Below are 12,694 nucleotides of genomic sequence, written 5' to 3' on the forward strand. Positions count from 1 at the left end.
TCTCGAACTCCTGACCTCAGGTGATCTAACCACCTTGGCCTCCCAAAGTGCTGAGATTACAGGCATGAGCCACCGTGCCTGGCCAGGATGTGAAAATATTTTCCAAAGTCTAATTTAAGATTATGAGACCCTTTTAGAATTAGGTAGAAATTAATATGAATATAAGGATAACAAAAGAGCTTTAGGATACTGTAGGAATTCACCAGAGATATTCTATACATTTGCTTCTGCTTAGAAATCTTCACAAGCTCTGTAGCAGGACAGTGAGTAATAGCATGGGATGGAGACCTAGAAGAGGCACAACCTCTGGGGCTTTACAGTGAAAGACTTTAATAAGTAACATCCAATGTGTTGGAGAAAAAGCATACAAGATACAGTGAAAGCTTTATCCCCTCACCATAGGGTAATGTAAGTAAAAAATGGTCCAAAAATAACCAATTGTAGTGAATGAGCATATTTTAGAAAGAGACCACAAAATAGATGATGGACACACAAGAACACACTTAGTATCCATTTGCATCTCCCCACTCTTTACATCTCCATTAGGGTGGGGATCACAACCTCTAGCACATTGTCTGGCACATAATAACTGCTCAACTAATGGTCGCTGGACTGTTCAACTGAAATGAGTGTGTAATACATGGATCTTTTGCTGGAAAAAAATTGCAACCTGTATATCCTAGTTAACGCCCCACAAGATTATTGGACATTTGGTAAATATAAAACACGTGTCTAAATATCTGTATTTTTTGGATTAATTTTTAAAAAACACTTTAGAATCTGGAAACATGCCAGTCAAAGAATCTGATGAGAGACCAGTGTAATATGTTGTATAGCAACATATTTAAAAATATTAAAATACTTTAAAAATATTAAAACTCAGTAATATGTAGCCAGAAGGGAAAAAGTTAAAGTCAAACATAAATAAACTCCTTTTGGGCATTGTTCAGGAAAGCTCTATTTAGATGCCAAGTACATCTAGAAGGACTTGGCAGAGAAGTGTCTGCTTACCTTTCTATCAGACTTTTTGGGGAAAGGTGGTCTCCAGCTTGTGTATTTATAGGGTGGTATATTTTCGCGAGGGCTGCAGCTGGCTGGAGGCTGGCATCTCTGAGGAGAACAGGGCTGCATGCCTCCTCTATGATCTGGAAAGGTTAAATTCCCATTTCAGTGTGATTTTGTGACTGGTGCAGGCTGTCCCCCACCTCCAAAAAGGAGCTGAAACCCTTCACTCCTTCCTATATCTGTGAGGACCTTTGTGGTCAACACCACATCAGCTCACTCAGTGACCTTAATTCTCTGTGTTTTGTTCTCTGCCTGTAGCTTTGCCGTTCCTCCTCTCTTTCCTTAGGGCTCCCAGAATCATCTTTTAAGAATGTAACTCTGGGCCGGGTGTGGTGGCTCATGCCTGTAATTCCAGCACTTTGGGAGGCCGAGGCAGGTGGGATCACCTGAAGTCAGGAATTCGAGACCAGCCTGGCCTACATGGTGAAACCCCGTCTCTACTAAAAATACAAAAATTATCCGGGCATGGTGGCATGCTCCTGTAATCCCAGCTACTAGGGAGGCTGAGGCAGGAGAATCGCTTGTACCTGGGAAGCAGAGGTTGCAATGAGCCGAGATCATGCCACTGCACTCCAGCCTGGGCAACAGAGCAAGACTCCGTCTCAAAAAAAAAAAAAAAAAAAAAAAATCTGATATGATTTCCTTTCCGCCTAGAAGAAAATGTAAATGTTTTCCTTCTGTCCATAAGTCTCTGAATGGACTGTCTATTCATATTTCTCTATCCTCAAATGCATTTGTAGTTTGTTCAGAGAATGACTTAAAACAAAACAGAACAAAGAAACAAAAAGAACAAATTTGCCAAGTAAATTTTCCCTGAAAGCCTGCTTGGATCTTTGTTGAATGAATGAATGAAAGAAATTCTGACTATGTAACTCGCTGTAAGTATTTAATTGATTTTGTTTTAAAATAATCAAAGCAGTTAATCTTTGGAATTTTTTTTTCTGAAATAAAACATTACATTCAAGTTTTATAACCCCATGAAATAGGACTCTCCTAACATGGAGAATGGAGGGTCACAGAAATGAAGCCAGAAGATAAGGGGAAGAACATTGGGACTAGCATAGTGGAGGTGCACAATAAATTTGAGGGAGAGTAGCCTAATAGAAAAGGCATGGGTTGAAAAACCAAACTGATAGCAATAATTACTAATATTTAAAATTCTTATGCATTATAGATTAAGCTCTTAGCACAGTGTCTGATCATATAACCACTCCATCAAGACTAGCTGTTGAGTGCTGCTAATATTGCTAGAGAAACACAGTTCTAGACCTCCCTGTTGTAACTTATAATAAAGCATTTTATTTTAAGCAGGTAGTCCATAAATATTTATTACAAAAATTTAATTTACCCTTATACACAATTTAAAAAATAATTTTATAGGAAAAAGAGCCATCTATTTTAAAGCAAAAAGAAAGCATTAGTGAACAAAAACTAAAAATGAAAACGGAAAAGAAAACGGATGATCTACAATCCCAGACTTAGAGAATAACGTTGTTACTACTTCGGAATAGAACCAAAACTGGGGCCTCTTCCAACATGTCAAAATATTTTTTTCTGTCCTGAAATCCACTTGCTTGGGATCCTAATAGTTTAACTTGAATGCATTTATCAAAGAATTGAGCCAAATCTATTTATCAGGCAGTAACTGAACAAGAATAACTGAACTTCCCCAAAATTATTTTCTCATTTGTAAAATAAGTATAATAACATGTACAACTATGGAGGTGTAAATTTCACTCTGCTGCATGGATGCCCATACCTGATGCATTAGAGAGCTCGTTAGACTGATAATTCTAGAAGTGTAGAGACTGCATGTTGTTTTCTGCCTACTTAACATCGCCAAGTACTGAATGATCCAGGCATGAATTCATACCCAGTAGAATGAGTATCGGTTCAGTAGCTGATGGAGGAACATCGCAGGGGTGCTTAAGCACTGGTTAAGAGAAGGTGGGGTAGTCTCCACTCTGCATTCTTGGGGCCCAGCCCAGTTTTTGGTACAAACCATGTTCTTGTGGGTGTTTGTTTACTGAAACAAGAACTAATGAAGGCTCAAACATTTCCCCATCCATCCCAGGCTTCTTTCAGCAACCTCGTTTCCTCTGAGATGAGGTGAGATGAGCTGAGAGGAACCTAAGCAACCCCAGTACAGATGATCTACTTAAAGCCCTGGGGTGCTTGACTGGACTCACATCTGTGAAGGCCATTTCCATCACTCCATTCCATTCTTCAATTGCTCTTTATTTTTTATTTGTGCATGATTTTATATTTCAAGTTAAGATTCTGGATTTCTCTCTAAGTTATGATTCTGCTTCCCCATCCCTGCAACAAAACCTCCATAAGTAACACCTCTTCTGGGCCCAGTCAGCCCCTGGACTTTCCTCGTGGATGCTCCAAGTCTTTTCATCTTCATCTACCCAGATCTGACCTTTAGGACTCCCATTCCTGACATTTGATGACTAGGGATTGAGTTTGTTGGGTTTATTTTAGCCCTCTTTGGGCACTTTTTAAATAAAGGAATCTTCTGTTGGGAAACTCATTAGCAATGTGTATGTGAGGGGAAGTGAATTTATCAGCTTGGTTTTCCAGCCTCAGGCCCAGATGGCATATGGCAGAAGTGACATGAAGGCATGATGGAAGCCAGCGAGACAACCCATAGGTCTACTGAGGCCATTTGGGTGGGAAGAAGAAAAGAGAAGGCAGAAAAGGAAAAAAGGACATTAAAATGTATCAGTTGCCTACTACGTGGCAGGCAGAGGGCTGTGTGTGTGTGTGTGTGTGTGTGTGTGTGTGTGCAAATATTATATTAATATGAATATGTCAGTTAACATTACTACTTGAATTTTATGAAAGGGGAAAGGTAAAGCTCAAAGAATTAATTTGTTCAAAGTGATCTTACTACAAGGAGATAGAATTAGGAGCAGGATCAGTAGAGAACCTCAGCCTCTCCACAATACCCTGTGGGCTTTGCTTCCTCCAGGCTTAAGCACCCCCCTTTTTTTTTCGGCTCAACAAAGAGAGATTCCAGTGCTAGAGGTCAACACAGAATCTTCATGGCACACAGAGTGAAAATAGGAAAGACAAATATGATGGCTCTAGTTTGTGCAAAATAACTAATAGTATCAACACCCACCACTAACAGTCATAGAACTCTATTTATATGCCGCTTCAGACATCGCCACAGATGTGATATCCTTCTGATTTTTACTTTACAAACAGTTACTGAGAGGTGTCAGTTTTATTTTCTTCATTTCACAGATGTTTTTCTTGAGACAAATTTGTTTTGCACCCAGTGGATTGGGAAAAATTAAAAGTTTGTCAAAAACAACTGTTGGAGAGGATGGGGAACAATGGGGACTCAAACACTGTTGGTGAGACTAATTAATGTCTACTTCAGAAAACACATCTAGGGCAGTTGAAGAGATGCGCATATACTAAGACAGAGCAATTTCGGTCTTATGAAGGGAAATGATCACATTTTATACATGGGACAACGTCTACACTAATGTTGATAGCATAATAATATTCAGAAGAGGAAAAACTAGAAACCACCTAAGTGATCATATTTAATCATGGAATAAAATTATTGTCATAGTAATGCAATGGAAATGAGCTAATTACATCTGTACACATCAGCTCAGTGGCTCTGGGGTCATAGTAATGCAATGGAAATGAGCTAATTACATCTGTACACATCAGCTCAGTGGCTCTGGGGTCATAGTAATGCAATGGAAATGAGCTAATTACATCTGTACACATCAGCTCAGTGGCTCTGGGGTTCATAACAGCTAAGTCACAGTGCCACAATATCACAGTGTCATGACTTACCTGTTTATTTTATAATTCTGAAAGTGCTCTTACCTCTGTTTTGCACACTGTGGTTGCTTGTCGTGAATGAAGAACTATAAGAAAATATGTTAGAATTGAAAGAATGTTAGTATTTCCCCTTGGTGGTAAAATTCCACTGAGAGGCAAGGTCAATGATAATAGCCTGAAGTCACAGTTATAAAGCACTTTATATTTTACTGGATATGCTAGAAGAATCATTTGTTTTGAAAGGCACTAGGAGGCATGTTCTCCTCCTTTCTCAAGCTGGCTATATTAGACATGGAACAAACTGACCATATAAGTTCTTCTCATGTCTTTTCAGTGAGCACATATCATTATTCTTTACTTTTTGAAGCCATGAGTTTAAACTTGCTTTGTAGCTACAGTCACTATGGAAAACAACATTTTGCTGGTGGGGGCTCATAATCTATAGAAACTATTTACCAATTAAAAGTCAACCATAAAGTGGATGAAGAATACAGAAATTATTGTATTCCTTCTAGAAATGTGTGCTGAGTAAGAAAACTTAGTGGATTACGATAAGAAAAACCCCAAAGAAAAAGAGATTATAAAACTAAAAGACAAACAAAATAATGATATACATTTCTAAATACAAAAATTATATTATCAAGACTTTTCATCAGTGGCTTTTCTTAGCACTCTACTTAATACTTAGCTCTAATTTTCTGGTTCATTTTGTATTGTGGTCAGCATCATCAATATAAGCTCCAGGTGCTACCACAGTTAAATCTAATTACATGAGAGATGCTCTATTCCAAGGACTGTGCTATTGACTAAAGCCTCTGGGTTAATTAAATGAAACCTGATCCATTTCTAGTGCCAATGAAATCAACTGAGGATATATCTGGTTTATGTTGTCACCATAAAAGCCTGAGGTCATATGTCTTGCTTTGTGGATAAAAACGCGATCAGTTCATCCAGTCATCATACTACACGGTCACTGCCAGTCAGACTGCTACTGAAATTCAATATTTCACTCTGTTAAAGCCAGAATCCTTTTACTAGCAGCCAGTGTACAATTATGTTAAATGTCTGGGAAAAAATAGAGAATAGCACATTTCTCTGCTCTAATAGTTTAGGATTTTTAGAAAAATGTTGAAAAGAACAGAAATATCCTCTGAGGATATTCTAGAAGTACATAGCTGATATGAATATAAGGGGAAAAAATAAAAACAAAATAATGACCTAATGCTAGATGACAAGTTGGTGGGTGCAGCGCACCAGCATGGCACATGTATACATATGTAACTTACCTGCACATTGAGCACATGTACCATAAAACCTAAAGTATAATAATAATAATAATAATAATAAAAAACAAAAAAAAACAAAAAAAAAACAAAAAAAAAAAACAAAAAAAAACAAAAAAAAAAGAAAATTAAGGCCGGGCGTGGTGGCTCACGCCTGTAATCCCAGCACTTTGGGAGGCTGAGGCTGGCAGATCACCTGAGGTCAGGAGTTCAAGACCAGCCTTGGTAACATGGTGAAACCCTGACTCTACTAAAAATACAAAAATTAGCTGGGCGTGGTGGCACGTGCCTGTAGTCCCAGCTACTTGGGAGGCTGAGGCAGGAGAATTGCTTGAACCAAGGAGGTGGAGGTTGCAGTGAGCCAAGATCGTACCACTGCATTCCAGCCTGGGCAACAGGAGTGAAACTCTGTCTCAAAAAAAAAAAAAAAAAAAAAGAAAGAAAAAAAATAAAAATGATGACTCTTTGGTTTAACAAACATGTGTTGAACACTTACTAGGCAGATGGTATGTTCTGGGGAATAGACAATAAAGAAGACATGGCCTCTGCCTGAGTAAAGCTTAATTTATAAAAGAAACACATCCTTGTATCATAATTATAATGTAGAATAAATGTTATGGTAAGGTGTGCACAGCATAAGTTTCTGTAGCAGTAAAAAAGGTCATGTAAATGAAACAAAATTGTTTTCGTTCTCAGGAAAGGCTTTGTGGGAGAAAGATGAACCGAGCTGACCCCTGAAGCATCAATAGGAGTAAGGGTGTATTCCAGGCAGGTAGAGCAGCATGTGCAAAGGCCCAGGGGCAAGGAGGCATGGCCTTTTCTGCAAAAGACCAGAAAGCAGTTCCCTCTAGAGGAAAGGGAGGGTGTGGAGATGATCAATATCATTAGAAGGCTAGTGCAATAGTCCAGGAAAAAGTTGATAGTGGCTGGGCCATGCAAGGAGCTAGTCAAATGGGGGAGAAATAGACACATTCAACACATGTTTTAGAGATATAATTTTGGGAGCTGAAAATGAATGGGATAGGAAGAGTGACGATTGGAAAGAGAGCTTACTGAGTTTACTGGGATGAAAATCTTTGCAGAGGATATTATGGGTTTCAGAATGGGACTAGAAGTGAAGAGTTCGATTTTCACCATTATGAGTTTGTACTGCCTGGGACTTATCTAAGGAAAACTGCTCACTGGGTCATTGGATACACAGGTCTGGAGCTAAGAGAGGTGATTTGCGGAAGATAGGGATTTGGGAATTATCAACATAGGGTTGAAGTTTGATGCTGGGGATGGATGTGATTACGCAGGCCTTAGAGATAGTAAAGAGAACTTGGATGAACTCTGACGAATACCAACATTTGGAGGTCAGTTTGGGAAAAAGTCCAAGATGAGGAATTAGAAGAAGCAGCAGCCAGTTAAGAGAGGGAGAAAAATCAAGAGTCTTTATGTAATAAATGAAACAAACAAACAAACAAATAAACAAAAGAAGTGAAACCACATCAAATAACTATTACAGAAATGAGGCCAACTGGAGAGCTTGTTATTTTTTCACTGTGATATAATGTGTACATTTTTTCCTTTTAGAAAATTACATTAAGAAAGGGGGCCAGGCATGGTGGCTCATGCCTGTAATCCCAGCACTTTTGGAGGCCAAGGTGGGTGAATCACTTGAGCCCAGGAGTTTGAGACTAGCCTGGGCAATGTGGTGAGACCCCTTCTCTACAAAAAGTACAAAAATTAGCTGGGCATGGTGGCATGTGCCTGTAGTTCCAGCTACTCTGGGGGATGATGTGGGACGATTGCTTGAGCCTGGGAGGTCAAGGCTGCATTGAGATGTGATTGTGCCACTACAAGACAGAATAAAACCCTGTCTCAAAGAAAAAGAAAGAAAGAAAGAAAGGAAGGAAGAAAGGAAGAAAGAAAGAAAAAGAAAAGAAAGAAAGAAAGGAAGAAAGAAAGAAAGAAAAAGAAAGAAAGAAAGAAAGGAAGAAAGAAAGAAAAAGAAAAGAAAGAAAGGAAGAAAGGAAGGAAGAAAGAAAGAAAGGAAAAAGAAAAGAAAGAAAGGAAGAAAGGAAGGAAGAAAGAAAGAAAAAAGAAAAGAGAAGAGAAGGAGGAAGAGGATGATATTGTGGTATGGGGAAGAGTTTTGTATTTAAGCTGTTTGGGACTTAAACACCAGACAGTCCCCACAGCACAATGAAGCTACATGTCTTAGTACCCACAGGCCAAGAAATGAGAACAAAATTACTGAAGGTGCCAAATGGGACCAGGAAAGAAAGTAAAAGAGCAGAAAGGAATAGGGTATGGTGATCATGCCCCTGATATACAGGGCCTGGCAATAGCAATGAGAGTGAATGTTCATTGGGCTCTTGCAACATGCCTGACTCTGCCCTAAGTTTCTCATGTAAGACAGTGAGGTCGCCCAAGTCACATGGTTCACGGCTGATAAAGTTAGGCAGCCTGGCTTCAGTGGATCCTGCTTAACCACTATTCGGTTCCACCACAAACATGGTACATTCCCAGTAAATAATTACTGAATCAATTAAAGGCAGCATTTTAGCCATGGGCAGGCCCCAGGGATAGTCAGGATTTATGGGCTGCATTTTTAGACTCAAGTCCTTATGGGCAGCACTGGCTACTGAACAGTGCTTGTGATTTGAGGTTGGGCTTGGCTTCAATGGTAAAGGGCTCAGTCTTTCCCAGCTTCATGTTTTTCATCTGAAGAATGGAGGCAAATTATCTCCTGGATTCATTAAGCTTTAAGCTGGGGTTCCATGGAGGAATAGGAGTGTTCCAAGTACGGACAGGGTGGAGAGGAGCAAATATGGGGAGAGGGGCTACAGGCAGGAGAGTGGTGTGTGCCAGTGCTGTGCATTAAGTGGCATTGTGGCTGCTGGCAGGCATCTGATGAGGCTGCAGTGCTGAGAGTGAGAGGAAAGTGGCTTGAAGTGAGGTCAGAGCCACTGGCCAGAGTGAGATAATGAGGGCCTTACAGCACTAATACTGGAGGCCCTGGATTTTGTTTTAGGGCAGTCACTACTAATTTAGTGATTTTGTCAATAAATATCCTGCCTGAGCCTTGGCTTCTTTTATTTTTTTTTGAGACGGAGCGTCGCTCTGTCGCCCAGGCTGGAGTGCAGTGGCGCGATCTCGGCTCACTGCAAGCTCCGCCTCCTGGGTTTATGGCATTCTCCTGCCTCAGCCTCCTGAGTAGCTGGGACTACAGGCGCCCATCACCACGCTCGGCTAATTTTTTTGTATTTTTAGTAGAGATGGGGTTTCACTGTTTTGGCCAGGATGGTCTCGATCTCCTGACCTCATGATCCACCTACCTCGGCCTCCCAAAGTGCTGGGATTACAGGCGTGAGCCACCGCACCCAGCCAAGCCTTGGCTTCTTTAACTCTTCAGTTGGGTTGACAGTTGTCACAATAAGTGGAGCAGGCAAGTATCTAATCTGATGATGGCATTTTCAACCACACTTGGTCATGTAGCCATAAATTGCTGTTCAGAAGTAACTAAAGCTTTGGTGTGGTCGTCAACCCTGAATAGTTGGTTGGTCATCAACTAACTTTTCCTCCCAGGTAGATTAGCATCCTTTCCCATTAATCCTATCTGGTCAATATTTAATCCTTAAAATTTCCCAAACTTCTCTAACACTCAATCAATAATTTATAAATTTCCAAAAGAACAACATTATTAACATCAATAACAGCTGTGATTCACAAGTTTCTCTTGAGCCTCATTATTGGGCTTCAGAAACAAAGACTTTCGTTTCTCAGAAAGTCTTTGTGATCATTTATCTGAGACAGCACATGGCCTGACCCCCAGCCTCAGACCTGAGAAGGGATTCCTGGCTCCTTACCTGCTAATGGCAAGTGGAATCTCTTGAGTATTTTGGTTTTGTAACAGATGAGTTGATTCAGGCTTCCTCTGGTTATGAGGAACTATATAAAACAGTGACATAATTTGGTCAGGTTGCAAAAGAAAAATAATTGAGAACCATTAGAAGTCTACTGGAACTACTATAATTTCCTCCAAGTAATCTCTGATTATTAGAAGGGGGATCTTGATGGCCAGTGGAAACTATAACTCATGTATTCTACAACTTTTCTGGCTCCTGAGAATGACTTTTGTGCTGAGGCTATAAAAATCACTTTTAATATTTACAAGCTAGAACACATCATTGAACCTCCCAAAAATACAGAATATTACATTGGAAGGTATTTAGGGATTATTCTGGACCTGTGATTTTAAAAGATTTTTAGCTTCCTCCTCATTCATTGATTCATTTATATCATTCAACAAATATTTACTGAATAGCTACTATGGGACAAGTACTCTGCCAGAGTCTGGGAATACAGTGGAGAAGAAGACAGACATGGTTTGTACCTTCTAATGAAAGGAAACAGAAAATAAGCATGCAAGTAAGTCGGTAAGAACATTTCTATTAGGCAGTACAAGTGATATAAAGGAAATAAAGTACTACTTTGGGATACAGAGTGACTATACATTTGGCTAAGAAAGACCCTTCTGAGAGATGGCGTTTGAGCTGAGATCTTAACAAGAAGAAAGTTAAACGAAAGGACTGTTCTGGCTGATGGAGGAGATTGGGGTGCCCAGCTCATCATGGCACTTGTATTCTCACACCCTCCTGTGACAGGGCAGGTGAGCTCCTAGGGTTCTGATGTAGACCAGCAGTCCCTACCTGGGTTCCAACCAGGGATACAGTTTCTCAATTTTTTCCCCCCTTGATCATTAAGTTTTTAAAAGTTCTGCCAACCATACAATCTGGAGTTATTTAGTAATTACATATGCAATTTATGTTACTGCTTTTTATTTTCTTTTCATCACAGATAGATTTAACTAGCCATCCAGAATTGCCAAGGGCACATCATAATACTATGACATAAAATCTCATAAAACACTCTCCCAGCTGTGACCATAAGTAATAAAGCTAAGGGTGCATACAGGCACCGATATGTTTTAATTGCGCTTGTTGCTCTGTACTCTGCCCAAGGTTCATCACAAACTGGATACCTTTGATCGAAGGACCATGATTACGTGAAATGTGAGTCAGTGACTGGTCCATGAATCATGCATCCCATAAAATCATTTCATGTCATCAATAGCCACCCAGAGTATCTGCCCCTCTTGAGCTGAACAATGCCACATTGTTGTGTTAATAATCATTGTTGTGTTGCCTGATGAAACAGTACCTGAACATTTTAGTTAGGATGTTGAGCTGTATTGTTGGAAAGGGCACGGTTTCAGTTAGGTTTGTGAATTATTTAGGCCTGACAACAATTCCTACTCCTCCATCGGGGACCCATAGGGAATCCATAAACCCAAGTTAGGCCTCACTTCAAGTTCAGCTTTGTCAATATGCAGAAAAGAGCAGACCTGAGCCTCACAGAGGAAATGCAACTTGACCAGAACCACTCAGTGATTTGGTGGCAGGCCTCTGAAATCCTAACCTAATGTTGCTCTGTTGAACTATGCTGTCTTTTGCGAACTCTTTGGGCTCTGATGCAGGCCCTTTGGCTCTGGACATAATTCATCATTCTAGAAGAATGGAGAACAGTATTTCACAGGTGAATATGAGAGTACTACCTGCTTAGCATCCTGCCATTTAGGATATGAGTGACGGTTGGATTGCATGCTTGCATAACGACATCAACACTGTAGAGGTATGGGCATGTGTGTACATGTATGTGTGTGTGTGTGCATGAAAGAGCCACATGTGTGTGTGCATGGGTGACATCAGAGGCAGAGATCCCAAGAGCTTCTTTGGAGCAGGGGACTAGTTATCTCTTTCCAAAGTGGCAGAGGGTGACAGTGTAATGCCTTTTGGACAGTAGCGTATGGCTGAAGAAAGACGTCTGGCCTATCCTGGATTTAAATCACCCTGTTTAGACTAGAGGACTCTGAGGTCCTGGGGATGTATGTGTGTGCATCAGGATCACGTCATCATGCACACACATACATCCCCATCCCAGGCTTCCAAACAATCAATCCTTTTTAATAACCACGAGCACTCTAGATCTAGAAAGAGAACCTAGTCTATTAGTATTAGGGTAAGAAAACAAATGTAAACAATTCACCTTTTTCTGCTTCAAGGACCTGTATTGAATTAAAAAAGATAATATTTACTGAGTCTTAATGACAGATAATTTAATATAATACCATGTGTGTTTTTAGAGCATTTGGTTGGTAGACTTTTGGTAAAATTTTTGTTAGCATAGTTTGTATTTTTAAAAAAATCTACAAATAATTCTTCATAAAACTAAACAAAAATCAAAATTTTGTAATCAATGTGTGAAGGAACAGACAAGTCCACAGTCTGCTGATGGGATTATCCATTGCTTTGACTCTTTTAGAAAGGAATTTACCATAATTATCAAAAACCTTAGAAATACTCTTATTCTTATCTCAATAATTCCATTGATGAGACTCCTTTTCTAAGATACAACCTGAAATCTGAGCCAAGTTCTATGCGCAAAGATGTTCATTGCATCATTACTTTTACGGAGTTAAATCACTG

General features: G+C 39.8%; 1 protein-coding gene across 1 annotated transcript in view; it reads right to left on the reverse strand.

Moving 5' to 3' along the window:
* CLNK (cytokine dependent hematopoietic cell linker) overlaps window positions 1-12,694 on the reverse strand; it is a 119,414-nt gene that overhangs the window by 22,227 nt on the left and 84,493 nt on the right. The window contains exons 12-15 of the mRNA XM_063723764.1: window positions 12,255-12,273; window positions 10,016-10,097; window positions 4,924-4,964; window positions 1,012-1,145 (exon numbers count right to left, since the gene is read on the reverse strand). Coding sequence (XP_063579834.1) covers window positions 1,012-1,145; window positions 4,924-4,964; window positions 10,016-10,097; window positions 12,255-12,273 — 276 coding nt within the window. The remainder of the gene's footprint in view (window positions 1-1,011; window positions 1,146-4,923; window positions 4,965-10,015; window positions 10,098-12,254; window positions 12,274-12,694) is intronic.

This window comes from Pongo abelii, chromosome 3 (assembly GCF_028885655.2).
Source record: "Pongo abelii isolate AG06213 chromosome 3, NHGRI_mPonAbe1-v2.0_pri, whole genome shotgun sequence".
Classification (NCBI taxonomy): Eukaryota; Metazoa; Chordata; class Mammalia; order Primates; family Hominidae; genus Pongo; species Pongo abelii.